This window comes from Sorex fumeus, unplaced genomic scaffold (genome assembly GCF_029834395.1).
Source record: "Sorex fumeus unplaced genomic scaffold, SorFum_2.1 ptg000191l, whole genome shotgun sequence".
Classification (NCBI taxonomy): domain Eukaryota; kingdom Metazoa; phylum Chordata; class Mammalia; order Eulipotyphla; family Soricidae; genus Sorex; species Sorex fumeus.
The window spans coordinates 623,477-637,564 of record NW_026606248.1 but is presented as its reverse complement, the minus strand read 5'-3'; the positions used below and the strand labels follow the sequence as shown (position 1 = coordinate 637,564).

Sequence of the window (14,088 nt, the reverse complement as noted above, 5' to 3'; positions counted from 1 at the left end):
GTGCTGAGTATTGTATCAGGATGGGTCACGTGCAAAGCGGGGCCAAATCCCTGTATTCTTCCTCTAGCCCCAATATGGCTATTGTTTTAAATTCCATAGTTTCATAGGTCATTCACAGAGTCATGTAATTATCACTACCTAATTTTAGAACATTTTCATCACCTTCTAACAAACCAAACAAACTCATTAGCACTCACTTCCCAAATCCTTTTACCACTGGCAACTACTACATTGTTTTCTTAGTTTGTCATTCCATATAAATGTAATGAGATAAATGCATACCTCTCATGTTTGATTTCCTTCATTAAGTATGTTTTTAAAGTTTGCAAGTAAGTGTGATTTTTAAGATTGAACATATGCTATTGCATAGCTACTCACTTTTTAAAATACATGTACCCATCAATCCGATATTTAGCATTGCTTCAGTTTATAACAAATGCTATAAATGTGTAAGTACAATTTTCTTGCATAAACATGCTCTCATTCATCTTAGGTATATATTTAGGAGTGGAATTGCTGAACCATAAGAAATTTATATATAACTTTTCTGGGACTACCGAACTAGCTATTTTCCAAAGTCGTTGCATCATTTTATACTCCTGTTAGCACTGTATGAGGGTTCTCACTTCTTCACATTATCATCAACAATGTGAAAATTATATGTCTTCCTTCTTGGCGTTGCTATTATTTTGGGGGCCACACCCAGTGGTACCCAATGATTACTTTTGGCTCTGTGTTTAGGGATTATTCCTGGCAGTGCTCGGAAGACCATATATAGTGCCAAGGATCAAATTAGAGTCAGCCGTATGCAAAGTGCCTTACCCTTGTACTATTTCTCCTGTTTAATAATCTGTTTTAGATAAGTCATTCTAGAAGGTGTGAAGTGGGCATTCACTATGATTTTGACTTACATTTGTCTAATGATGATGCTAAGAATGTCTTCACATGTGTATCAACCATTTATCTATATTTTTTGAGAAATGCCCATCCAAATCATCTGCCTGCCTATTTTCTAATTGAAGTATCTTTTATTGTTGAATTATAAGAGTTCTTTATATACCTGGATACGAGTCCCTATCACATATATTATCTGAAGATATGTTCTCCTATTCTGTATGTTGTCTTTTCACTTTCTTGAAGGTGTTTATTGAAACAAAAATGTCTAAAAATTTTAATTCCATCTATTTTTCTGTTTTTCCACTTTAAATCATATATATGAAAAGCACATTTCTTAAATTCATGAAGTCTGATTGCTATGTTTTCTTCTAAGAGTTTTATAATTTTAGTTCTGATGTATTTGAGGGTTTTTTTTTTTTTTGAAGGGCCATACCCAGCAATGCTCAGGGCTTAGTCCTGGCTCTATACTCACAGATTACTCTTGGTGGGACTTGGAGGACCACTTTGAATGCCAGAAACTGAACCCAGTAAACAAGTGCATGATGGCAACTACCCTACCAGTTGTACTATCTCTCCCCTCTTATGTATTTTTAAAATTTCATATATTTTTTAAATTGTTTTGGTTTCCCATGCAGTACTCAAGAGGACTAGTGCCCTTCTGGGCCACTCTTAGGACAGCTGAGCCAGCAGCTCAACATGTGGCCCTGTGGTGCTGTGAATTACCCAGGCCACCCCAGTGGTGCTCAAGAGATGCTCAGAGGACCACATGGTGCCAGGGGTCAAACTAGGATTGGCTGCATGCCTTAACCTCTGTACTACCTCTTTGACCATTTACAAATAAGACTTAAAAATCTATGGCCCCTTTGAGTTGCTTTATGTGTATGGTATGAACAGCAAAACTTTATTTGTTTACATGCAAAAAATTAATGGTTAGAAGACAGCAAAACTTTATTCTTTACATGCAAAAAAAATGGTTAGAAGAATAATTATATGAAGTGGTATAATATGCCATGATAAACACGTAAAGATACCCAGTCATTCCTTCAGCAAGCTCTTGGAACAAAAGCAATATTTTGATATATGAGCTGATGATTTCTCTTTCTCAATTTTCCCTTTTCCTCCAACCAGCATTAAACAAGTTCCAGACCTCTTTGCCTCGGAGCAAGTGATTACAGAGACCCTTCCTGGATTTGCCTCCTCAAACGCATAAATTATGGGAGAACTGACGGATTTTGTATTCCAGAAGAATAAGGAAGCACTACTTTTCTATCTGCCAGAGAATCCAGGAGTTCCTTAGTGCTACACAAAGAAGAAAGAAGCGGGAATCCAGTAAGGCAGGACTGATACCTGCTTTTCAGATACAAGATTAGCAAGAATGGGTGCGAAATGTCTTGTGAACACTTGCCCAGCCCAGACTCCAGGTCTGGCATGAGGCAGCAAGAAGACCAAAACATAAAAGGTTTTGATAAGAAAGAAAAGAACTTTGAAAAGAACTTGAACAATGCAGCAGATACTGGTAATCCAGCCTCAGACAGGACACTCACACATGTACACACTGTCCCAAAAGGAACTGTGCTGTCCAGACTGGGCCCTGTCCTGGTAGTTATGGCACATCTTAAGGAAAAAAGTCTTGATAAAACCAAGGAGCACTAACATCACACCTCATGTCTCCATAAGCCAGGCAAATTGGAAAGTTGAGTTTAAAAGTTTCTTTTCCAGAAGCAGTTATATTTCTTGTACCCTTGGTATTATGAGCTGGCATTCACGTTATGAGCTGGCATTTATGCTTGCTGTATATAAGAACCCAAGATGCATAGAGAGGACTCTGCTATGTAAAATTGGGGTGGGAAATTAAGAAGTCAATCCAGTATGGTTAATAAAAGGTAAGAGCTCTTACTTACCATTTATGACTTGTCATCTGTGTGCATAACTTGCTCTAAACTCTCTGTAAACAAACTTCATCTCATGGAACATATATATCCAGTGGCAAATATCTGACCGGAGTCTAAGGCTGAATAGGAGACAGGGTCCTAACTAGTTCCCGTGATCATTGCATCTTTGATCTCTACCAAATTTGTCGGGATGTTATGTGCCAACTACTTTCTTTAGAGAGTCTGGATTTTCATTGCCTTTCGTACCACTTATAGGTGCGACAAAGAAATCGCATAGCTAAATTTTCAGCAAGAAAGAACTCCAACTTTTTTTATCCACGTGCAAAGAGAAGAACTTGGTTATAGGCAAATGGAAATTTTTCTTACAGGGAAAAAAGCATGGAGTTATTTTGCTTTCAGAGGCAGGAACTCAAATCAGTGCAGAAGAAACTATTTTAAATTACTGACTGGAGCTTCCTAGAAGCAATAAAAGAAAAATAAGTTGATGCTGGCACTGAAATGTTAATAGTTTTTCCTTAAGTATTAACCTGCTAAACAAATATTGGAAGCAAAAGAAGCAGCCATACAAATGCTGGAAGAGCGTGATTTATATACATTTCTATCACTGCTTCTGCTATTTGATCCTGGCCAAATGACTAAACCAAATCTCAAATCCCAAAGAGAAGCATACTGAGCCATAGAGAGAAAAAGAAAAGAGAAATCTAAATTACAAAGGGACTAATGTCTATTCTTTTGGGTCCTTAACTGAAAAACATCTCCCTCCTCACTAAAGATTTTATAACCAACCAGCTTTCATTTTCTCATACATAAATGAAACTTCAGAGTAAAGGAAGTTCAGAAATCATTTAGCTCAATGTTCACTTTGTAAACAGGAAAGTGAGATTCCAAGAGGTTGTAACTCATCTGATATCGTTAAGTTCAGGAGAATAATAAGTGAGAAGGGTTCTGATTAGGAGACCTAGATTCTACTGCCCACTGAGCCATTAATAAATTTCTCTGTTGGGGCTGGAGAGATAGTACCGGGGTTAAGGTGTATATGTTGCATGCAGCCAAGTTAATTAAAATCATGGAACTACATGGTTTCCCGAGTGTTGCCAGGTGCAGTCCAGGAGGCTCAGGGTGGCCCAGGTGATCCTCACACTGCAGAGCCTGAGCAGGACTGTTCACCAATGATTGGGCTCCCTGGGCCCCCTAAGCATCCCTTGGGAGCCCATCCCCTCCCAAACAAAAAAGAATTTCTATTTCTGAAATGACATTGAACACTTTCAACTATATAGTTTTGAAAAAATCTTTCCCTTCCTAAAAGGAAGGAACTCAAATTCTAGAAATATGAACATCAGAAAGTTTTGGCTTTTTAGAAATTTGGTATCGTTCTTTGTGGTTGCAGCAGACACATATATACACACAGCAACTCTGAGCATGGGTTTTGAAGTCACACTCCTGTCTTGTAACCTCAGTTCTTACATTTGTTTACTTTTGGCAGAAGGCTGAACTAACTGTATCCCCCTCTCAGCCTCATCTATAAAATGGAGATTCTAACATTACCTACTACATTTGGTCCCTGGTCAATGATACCTCAACTAACATGTTACCACAGTGTTGGCACACAGCAAGTGCTCCCTGAACAAAGAACTGTCATTATTATGACAGAGGAACCAGAACTGGTGTGTTTGTGTGCACAGAAAAGGCTTCTTTCCTCTGGGCAGATGCAGTTCAAGTGCTAAAGTCAGGCGGTCTCTCTCTCTCTCTCTCTCCCCCCCAAATTCTTTCTTTGGTTTGGGGGTCACACTTGGAAGTGCTCAGGGTTTACTTCTGGCTCCCTGTTCAGTTGTAATTCCTGGTGGTGCTAAGGGTACCAGATGTGCCAGGCACTGAACAGGGGTCCAGGCATATGCAAGGTAAGTGCCTTACCCGCTGAACTATCGCTCTGACCTTTTTCTCTCTTGCACATCATTCTCTATGGCTGTGTATGACTAAGAACACAGGATTTCTAAAAGCAATTCAGAGAGGGCTAACTTAGATGCCAGGAACACTTTTACTCTTTTCCTTATATTTCTCCTCAGGATACAGAAGCAAGGGCGGGGGTGTCAATCACTTATTGTGATCAGGAGGGAAGGAATAAAAGATTTGCAGAGCTTCAGTCCTTGAGTCCATCAATCGATGCCAGCATCTGCTGATGGCATGACCTCTTATTTCATGAAGAAAATGAACTCACATGCATTTTAAAGCTACTATTTAAAAACTGTAATGACTAACCAGAATACACCCTGCCCCCCACTCCCCATGCCAAACTGAGCTCTGTCCCCTCAACGAAAATTTGCAGATCTGCTGGGTCAGCTGCTAGCCTTTGGCCAGTTGGGGATCCAGGTCAGGCCCTCATTGTTACTTAGATACTTGCAAGGTGTCCATGTGCTCTTCCTGGGTGCTGCTATTTCTAAGTATGGTCTGAGGACCCACAGCGACTGATTTGAGCTAAGAACCTGTAAAGAACCAAGCATTTTCTCATCCACCCCCAAACCAACTGAACTAGAATTTGCATGTTAAGACTCCTGGGGGATTTGTGCGCACAGTCCAGCCTGAATCCCTAGACTAGACTTCCAGATGCTGCTCTGTCACTCCCCTTAAACACTAGGAAGCAAAGCTGTGGTCTCTCTCCCTTACCCCTAAGGGTTCGGCCTCCACCGGCACACTCCTTGCCTGGTCCTCTGGGCCTTCTCTACTTCCGTTATCCTGGAAACGCCCCCAACCGCAGTGCCTGCCCCGCATTGTAGGTATGCCATACAAAACATTCAGCTTTATAATAATGATGATGATGATGATGATGATGATGATGATGATGATGATGATGATGATGAAAGGCAGTCAAGAAACATGAGCTCCTTAATTCTGACTTTGGCACTTTAGGATTTGGGGACAGAGGCCCCTCAAGACAGACAAAGTCTCTTGCCTTGATGGAGCTTGGAGACAGAGAAACAAGTAGGAAAGTGGGAACTTTGCAAGACAGCCAAATTCGCAATGAGAAGCGATACGCAGTAAGGAGGGCACCAGCGGGCAGGAGGGTGTGCACGGGGGCCTCAAGGGCTGGGGCTGGACCCTTCGGTGGCGCCGCCCATGCTTCTGGGGAAAACCTGGCCCACGTGAGGTTCAGCATCTTGGATGGCCCTCTCCGACCGCCCCCTCCCCCGGAGAGAGGTGTCCTGGCGGCGCTGGGTGGCAGAGCTCTGGCTGCTTGGCCATCTCCTAGAAAACGCTGGATCCGTGTTCCCTTCCCGGGACCCCTAGAGCGGGCAGAGCTGCTGGGGCGCCAGACTTGGTAAAATTCGAAGCTGGGCCCCGCCACGGACCGGCGAGCAGCCCGTGGACCGGCGGCTTCTGTTTCCTCGAGAATGGAGTGGGGGGTCCAGGTAGGGCCAACTTTGTGGTGACAGCACAGCTGGCGGGGGTTGGGGTGGGGGGAGGGAGATGACGCTCGCCCAGCGCCCCCGAACGCCGCCACCCACGTCCGGGGAGCCCGGGGTGCCGCCGCTAGAGGCTACGGTGTATCCTGCCGGGGGTGCGGGGGTGCGGGGGTGCGGGGTGCGGGGGAGGCAGACCCACCCCGGCTCTGCCCGGGGGCCCAGCGCCGCCCCCTCCCAGGCCTCCCGACCCGGCCACTCCGGGCCGCCTCCCCCGCGACCCAGCGCGGGCGCCGGCCGCCGCCGCCGGCCCCGCGTTACCTGGGGGTGACTCGTCGCCACCGCGCGTCCTGGGCCCTGCCTCCCGCCCCGCCGCCCGCCCGGCCCGGGTGGCCTCGGCGGGGCTGGCGGCGGCCGCGCGGCGCGCTCCGGCGGAGGGGAGGGGGCTCGGCGGCGGCGGCGGCGGCGGCGGCGGCGGGCCCGGCGGGGGGCAGAGCCTAGAGGCGCGGCGGCGGCGGCGGCGGCGAAGGCGGAGGATGCGGGGCGCTGCGGGCGGCGGCGGCGGCGGCGGCGGCGGCGGCGGCGGGGCCGTGTCCGCAGCGGAGCCCGCGGCGCAGGGAGTGGCCGTCGCCTCTGGCGCGCACCATGGCTGAGATGGCGGCGCGGCGGCGGCGGCTCGGGGGGCTGCGGCGGGGCCGGCCGGGTGCGGGCTGAGCCCGCGCGGCGCGGGCGCCGGGCCCGGGGCGGCCCCGCGGAGCCGAGCGGCGCGGCCGGGCCTGCGGAGCCCGGGGCGGGGGTCGCGGGGCGGCGGCGGGGGGGCGGCGCGGAGGCCGCGATGGCAAACGCCAGCGAGCCGGGCGGCGGCGGCGGCGGCGGCGGGGAGGCGGCCGCGCTGGGCCTGAGGCTGGCCACGCTCAGCCTGCTGCTGTGCGTGAGCCTGGCGGGCAACGTGCTGTTCGCGCTGCTCATCGTGCGGGAGCGGAGCCTGCACCGCGCCCCGTACTACCTGCTGCTCGACCTGTGCCTGGCCGACGGGCTGCGCGCGCTCGCCTGCCTCCCGGCCGTCATGCTGGCGGCGCGGCGGGCGGCGGCCGCGGCCGGGGCGCCGCCGGGCGCGCTGGGCTGCAAGCTGCTGGCCTTCCTGGCCGCGCTCTTCTGCTTCCACGCCGCCTTCCTGCTGCTCGGCGTGGGCGTCACCCGCTACCTGGCCATCGCGCACCACCGCTTCTACGCCGAGCGCCTGGCCGGCTGGCCGTGCGCCGCCATGCTGGTGTGCGCCGCCTGGGCGCTGGCGCTGGCCGCGGCCTTCCCGCCCGTGCTGGACGGCGGCGGCGGCGGCGGCGGCGGCGGCGGCGAGGACGCGCCCTGCGCCCTGGAGCAGCGGCCCGACGGCGCCCCCGGCGCGCTCGGCTTCCTGCTGCTGCTGGCCGCCGTGGTGGGCGCCACGCACCTCGTCTACCTGCGCCTGCTCTTCTTCATCCACGACCGCCGCAAGATGCGGCCCGCGCGCCTCGTGCCCGCCGTCAGCCACGACTGGACCTTCCACGGGCCCGGCGCCACCGGCCAGGCGGCCGCCAACTGGACGGCGGGCTTCGGCCGCGGGCCCACGCCGCCCGCGCTCGTGGGCATCCGGCCCGCGGGGCCCGGCCGCGGCGCGCGCCGCCTGCTCGTGCTCGAGGAGTTCAAGACCGAGAAGCGGCTGTGCAAGATGTTCTACGCCGTCACGCTGCTCTTCCTGCTGCTCTGGGGGCCCTACGTCGTGGCCAGCTACCTGCGGGTGTGGGTGCGCCCGGGCGCCGTCCCGCAGGCCTACCTGACGGCCTCCGTGTGGCTCACCTTCGCGCAGGCGGGCATCAACCCCGTCGTGTGCTTCCTCTTCAACCGCGAGCTGCGGGACTGCTTCAGGGCCCAGTTCCCCTGCTGCCAGAGCCCGCAGGCCGCCCAGGCCGCGCTCCCCTGCGACCTGAAGGGCATCGGCTTGTGAGGGGCGCCCTGGCCGCCGCTCCCCACGCCCATCCTCGACCTGCCTTTCCCGGGCTTGGACTTGGACGGTGTCGGCACTCCCCCGCCCCGCCCCCGCCCCGTCCCGGCACCCCCTTCCCCTCGTTTAATTTCCTAAACTGCCTTCAGAACGACTCAGTGGGTGCAGGGCGTGGATTGTACAGACTCCTCCGAGGAGGGAAGCGGGGTGGGTGTTCCAGGTCCAGCCCAACCCAGTTCCGCGCTTTTGTCCTCCTGAATATGTTTTCATCCTGACAATAGGCCCTGGAGTCCTTTGTCCTGGTACTGACGTCTTTTCTTCCCCGTGCTATGACTTTTCCTTTTCTAAAATAAAGGCTAAACTAATTTTCTTCATGCAACGTTTCCTAAAGACCATGGCCAGTTTTCTACAGAAGCTATTTTTGACAACCTCAAGTGGCATTACATTTTGCGGTGCAGAAGAGGAACCTTGGGGACTTCGCAAGTTCCATTTCTTGAGGGTCTTCTGTTGGAGGCAGGAGAAAGGCGGGAGGGGGGTGGGCTGGCAGAAGGGAGGAGGCAGATTGTCAAAATGCCCTCTGAGTTGTCGGCCTTGAGCCTTGGGGTGCTTTGGAAGTGTCGAGCACTTTGTCCAGTGTTGACGGTGAATTTAAAGAGCATCAGTGGCAAGGCGGGTGCTTTGTTTGATTTTTTTCTTTAAAGCAGTTAACAACAGGATTTGTTTCCTACATCACTGTATGCACAACTGCTCTCTGTATCATACCAATATTGAGTGGAAACATTTCTGTAAAATTGTAACTTTTAAAGAGTTAAAACAAAAAAGTGTTTGGGTTAGTAATGGTGTGGAGAAACTCCCAAGTATTGCATGATTTTGTCTGTGCTGGTTCATGGATTGGGAGGGCACTGAGAAGCGAAGTACTTGATGACAGTTGTTTAAGGTTTTGTGTGTCTTTTTTTGCCAATAAAACTTTAAATGATTTGGGGGACAGCTTGTGCTTTGAGAAGCCCAGTTTATTGTCTTAACCAATTTCCACTTTGAAAACTGTTCTTTTATTCATGGTATAAATGAATTGAATAAATATGATACTCTACTTCTATGAGACAAAGCATTTCCTTAAAATGTTTGCTAAGTTAAGCTGTGCTGTTTTACTGATGGTTGTTTTAAATTAATCACGGGAACTATAATTTTAAATATTTCTTTGTTAGACATTGCAATGTTAAACTGAAGACTAAACTCTGCAAGTACTGTATAATATTTTTTGCTTATAATGCTACATTTTTATTAATGTACCTTCCGTTTTGAGGATTTATATCTGTATCTCTCTTTGCATTATACAAATATACCAGTATTTTCACTCTGGAGTGGCTTTCTTGTTGCAGTTTTTATTTTAGGTTCTCCATGGCACTAATATGCATTTGAGCATGTCACTTGTGTTCTATTAGACTCTTAGTGCAAGCTGTTTAGTTTCAGATTTTGTAATTTGACCATCAGCATATCCAAGATATGCAGGCTTGTTAAAAGTGCAAGACATAGAGCCTAGGAGAGTACAGCAGTGTGCCTAACCTGGGTTTGATTGCCAGCACCACTGAGCATGGCCCCTAAGCATTCCCAGGGGCAGACCTGAAGACCCCACACAAAGGGTGGCCTGGATATCCCCAGCACCACAGGATTAGAGCTGCACCCTGGGTCTGTTGCTGGTTGGCTAAGAATCACCCATGGGGCCCCCCACCCAGGATCCCCCTTCCACTCAACCCACCTCACCACCAATGCAAGATTAAAAAAACAACAACAACCACCTGACTCTTGGGCGTGGGAAATAGGCCAAAGGGCTGGCGCATGTTCTCCGAGCTGGTTCCCTACATAGAGTACCCCTCCCCTCCAGCATAGCTGGATATAGCCCTGAGGGTTCCCCAGTTTTGAGCAGCACCAAAACATCAGGTATTGCATAATAGGGTTGAGTACTGTCAGGAATAGCTCCTGGGTTCCCCCCATACTGACAAGGACCCCCCTTTCCAGATCTACAAAAACAATTTTGAAGCCACATAAGTGGTGTCCATGGTGTCCAGAGTATGCTCCTGGCTCTGCACTCAGGGATCACTCCTGGAGGTGCTCAGGAGACCTTGTGGGAAGCTGGGGATTGAACCCAGATCAGCTGCAGGCAAGGCAAATGCCCCGACTGCTATGCTATCTCTCCCCTGTATGTCTTGTCTTTAAAAAAAAAAAAAAGAAGCAGTGTACATCTACTGCTTTTTAAAAAATTCACAGCGCCTGAAGAGAGAGTCCAAGGAGGCTAAAGTCACGTCACTGGTTTGAATCCTGGCACTACATATGATCCCTGAATACCTCCAGGTGTGGCCCCTGAGCAGAGCCAGCAGTGGCCCCCAAACACTGCCCAGTGTACCCCCTAAAATAATAAAACTTTAAAATAAATTCAAAAAGAAAGTGTGATCAAATGAACCCTTTGGATAAGCTTTTTTAAATGAATGCAGTAAATATATTGAAATTTATTTCAGTGGAGCACAATATCAACTACTACCTGTTCATTCAAGAGGGAGAAGTCGCAAGAAGAGCCAGTGACCAACTTAGTAAATGTCCAGCATTATTTGGTTTTGTCAGGAAAAGTTCATCAGACTGTGTAGACAGCTCCATCTTTGGAAACTATTTCTCCCCCCAGTCATAAGAACTGGTGAGTCTTCATTTCCCATGGGCCACCCCTGCCCAACCTCAACTAACCAAACATCAGAGCAGAGCACCCAAATCACCCAGGTTCAAAGATTAGAGGTTCCCAAGCTCAGTGCTCGTGGGAGCACTGAATCTACTATCTCAGGACCCTGCCAGCTGCCAGAGACAGCACGTAGGCATGCGTGACCCTGACTTCTGGAATATTTTTCAAAGGAGAACCTGTAAGCCAGATATTCTTGAACTTTTAACACTTGGGATGAAGTAAGAATTGTCTTAAGTGCAGGCAGGACCCAGGAAAGAGCAGGTTTCCTAGCTGCTGCAAGGCACTGTTCAGACATGCTTTCCTTCAGACACCATCTATACAGATGTAGTTTGGTTTGATTTGGTTTGATTCCAGTTAGATGAGGTAACTCCCGCAGTGAGTTTAGGTGAAATTAATGAGAAACAACAGCCAACTGAAAGAGAAAACAAAGAGATGCAGGGATATAAGTGAAGGGAAGAGCGTGTTGAGGCAAAAGCCCTCACATCCCTAAAATTTGGGGAAATCAATGAGTTTGGGGAACACAAACTTTCTTAAAACCATGAAGAAAAACCTTACCTGTTTCAGAATATTTGTTGTCTTTTGGGATCAAACCCGGTGATGCTCAGGGGTAACTCCTGGCTCTGCACTCAGGAATTACTCCTGGCAGTGCTCAGGAGACCATCTGGATGCTGGAGATTGAACTCAGGTGGGCCTCTTGCAAGGCAAATGCCCTACCCACTGTACTATCACTCCAACCCTCAGAATATTGATTTTGCCCGTTCAAAGATAATGTATTTGGGAAGAATTCCATTAAAATGTTTCATTTGGGGACCAGAGAGATAGTACAGCAGGGTAGGGTGCTTGCCTTGCTCTGGACCAACCTGGATCCAATCCTGAGCATTCCATATGGGTCCCCCAGAGCCCACCAAGAGTGATCCCTTAGTGCAGAGCCAAGAGTGAGCCCTGAGCATAGCTTAGTGCGGCCCCAATGCTAATAACAAGAGTTACTTTCATTCTGGGCAGGAGAGATAGTAGAGCCATTAAGGCACTTGCCTTGCATATGACCTACCTGGGTTCCATCCCTTATGCCTAATGTGGTCACCTAGCCAGCCAGGAGACATCCCTGAGTGCAAAGTCAGAGGTAATCACTGAGCACAACTGGGTGTGACCCCATAAGAACACAAACAAAAACAAAAAGAGTTTTAATATTTTTTTGATAACTAAATTTAGCATACACTATACCACCTGGATGGAGCGATAGCACAGCGGGTATGGCGTTTGCCTTGCATGCGGCCAACCTGGGTTCGACCCCTCTGTCCCTCTTGAAGAGCCCAGCAAGCTATCAAGAGTATCCAGCCTGCACAGCAGAGCCTGGCAAGCTACCCATGGCATATTCAATACGCCAAAAACAGTAACAACAAGTCTCACAATGGAGACATTACTGGTGCCCACTTGAGCAAATAGATGAACAACAGGAGGACAGTGCTATAGTGCTACTATACCACACACACACACACACACACACACAAAACCAGTGAGATGAGTTGTCACTGTACTTAGCACTTTGAAGCAATAGAAAATATTGCTTATATATAAATATATTTACCTATACACACTGGAATAGGTTTTTTTAGAAGAGCATTTCTAAGGTGTTTTGATACTTTATGGAATAGACATGGATAATCTTCTCCATTGCCGTTCTGGAGGATGTGATGGATCCATCAGGACGTCGGAGGGCAGTCATCTTGGTCTTATAGTTGGCGAAGGACAGGCGGGCATTACGAATACTTTTCCCAGCTTCTGCCGCATCTACCAGTACTTCTGCTCTTCTCTTTGAGGTCTTCCTTGATCGCATCTCTGCACTGCTTTGCAAGCTCGGACGTTAGCTTGCGGTTGCCTGAGGCATGCGCCAAACCACGCTGGCGAATTAGCTCAAGAGTTTTCGAAGATAGGCGACTTTTTGTGGCTATCTCTCTCTTGGCGTTCCTCGCACATTCATGGAGGTGCTGAACCAGTCGATCGTATTCCTCGTCAATGTTGTCAACAATGGCATCTTCCCATGTTGCCGCAATAGTGCCAAAGAGTTCCCAGTTGGTGGTCGTTCTGGGAGTTTCTTTTTGAACTTTGCAGCCCTTTCTCCCCGCTCTGTGAAGTAGAATTTTGCACGAAGGAGACGGTGGTCCGATCCCGTTCGAAATTTTGGGACAACAGCGACATCAGTCAGGCAAAACCGTCGATTGAATATGATGTGGTCTATTTCGTTGTGGAATCGTCCACCAGGAGACTCCCATGTCCATCGTTTAGATTCTGCCTTCTGGAACTGTGAGTTACCATGAATGGTCTTGGTCGACATGATGAACTCAGACAGTCTCTCACCCTGTTCGTTCCATTCTAGGCCATGGGTCCCGATGTGAAGTTCTTCAGCTGATCTTCTCGGTCCTATCTTGGCATTAAAATCACCCACAATGATCTTGTAGAAGGTGTGGTCTTGTTTATAGAACTTCTCTAGCTCCATGTAGAACTTCTCGATTTCTCTTTCATCATAATGAGATGTTGGTGCGTAGACAACGAAGATAGAAACTGCAGGCAGTGAGCCACATCTATTCAAATGTAAACGTCCGATTCAGGTTGTTAGGCATTCGAATGAATCAATGCTCTTGGCCAAGTTTGTGTTGACAAGGACACCGATGCCTCCAACACCTCTTTTATCGCATGTTCCGAGGAACAATTCTTCTCCAGTGTCGAAAACGGCATGGTGAGATTCGTGTCTTCTTGTCTCGGTCAGACCAATGATGTCGTACTTGATCATTTGCGCTTGTACCATCAGGTCCTCGATGGATGCATCTGATGCTAGCGTACGTGCATTGAAAGTACAGACGATCATTTTTGTCTTCCTTCGTTGTGGCAGCCTAGGTCAGCCTTGAGATTTTGTCGGCCTCTCCTTTCTCATCCTTCTCAGTGCTGCCATGTCGGTGAAGCCTTCAGGGCCAGGTGAATGAGACCAGTTGTAGTTACTGGTTTTGGCATATCGAATACACAGCGGATAGCTTGCCAGGCTCTTCCGTGCGGGCGGAATACTCTCGGTAGCTTGCCAGTCTCTCCGAGAGGGTTAGAGGCTTTTGGGGTGACCTCTAATCCCCGTTGTAGGTGTTACCATATTTGAACCCTATCAAATATGGTACGACAATTCCAGAAGATGGGTTTTAATAACACCAAACA

The 14,088-nt window shown here is 48.9% G+C and overlaps 1 protein-coding gene across 1 annotated transcript; it reads left to right on the top strand.

The window, feature by feature from the left end:
• The first annotated feature begins 7,012 nt into the window (after positions 1-7,012).
• GPR27 (G protein-coupled receptor 27) lies at positions 7,013-9,526 on the top strand. The gene has a single exon (XM_056108033.1). The coding sequence runs from the start codon at positions 7,020-7,022 to the stop codon at positions 8,166-8,168; it is 1,149 nt and encodes a 382-aa protein (XP_055964008.1). The 5' UTR covers positions 7,013-7,019; the 3' UTR covers positions 8,169-9,526.
• The last annotated feature ends 4,562 nt before the right edge of the window (positions 9,527-14,088 follow it).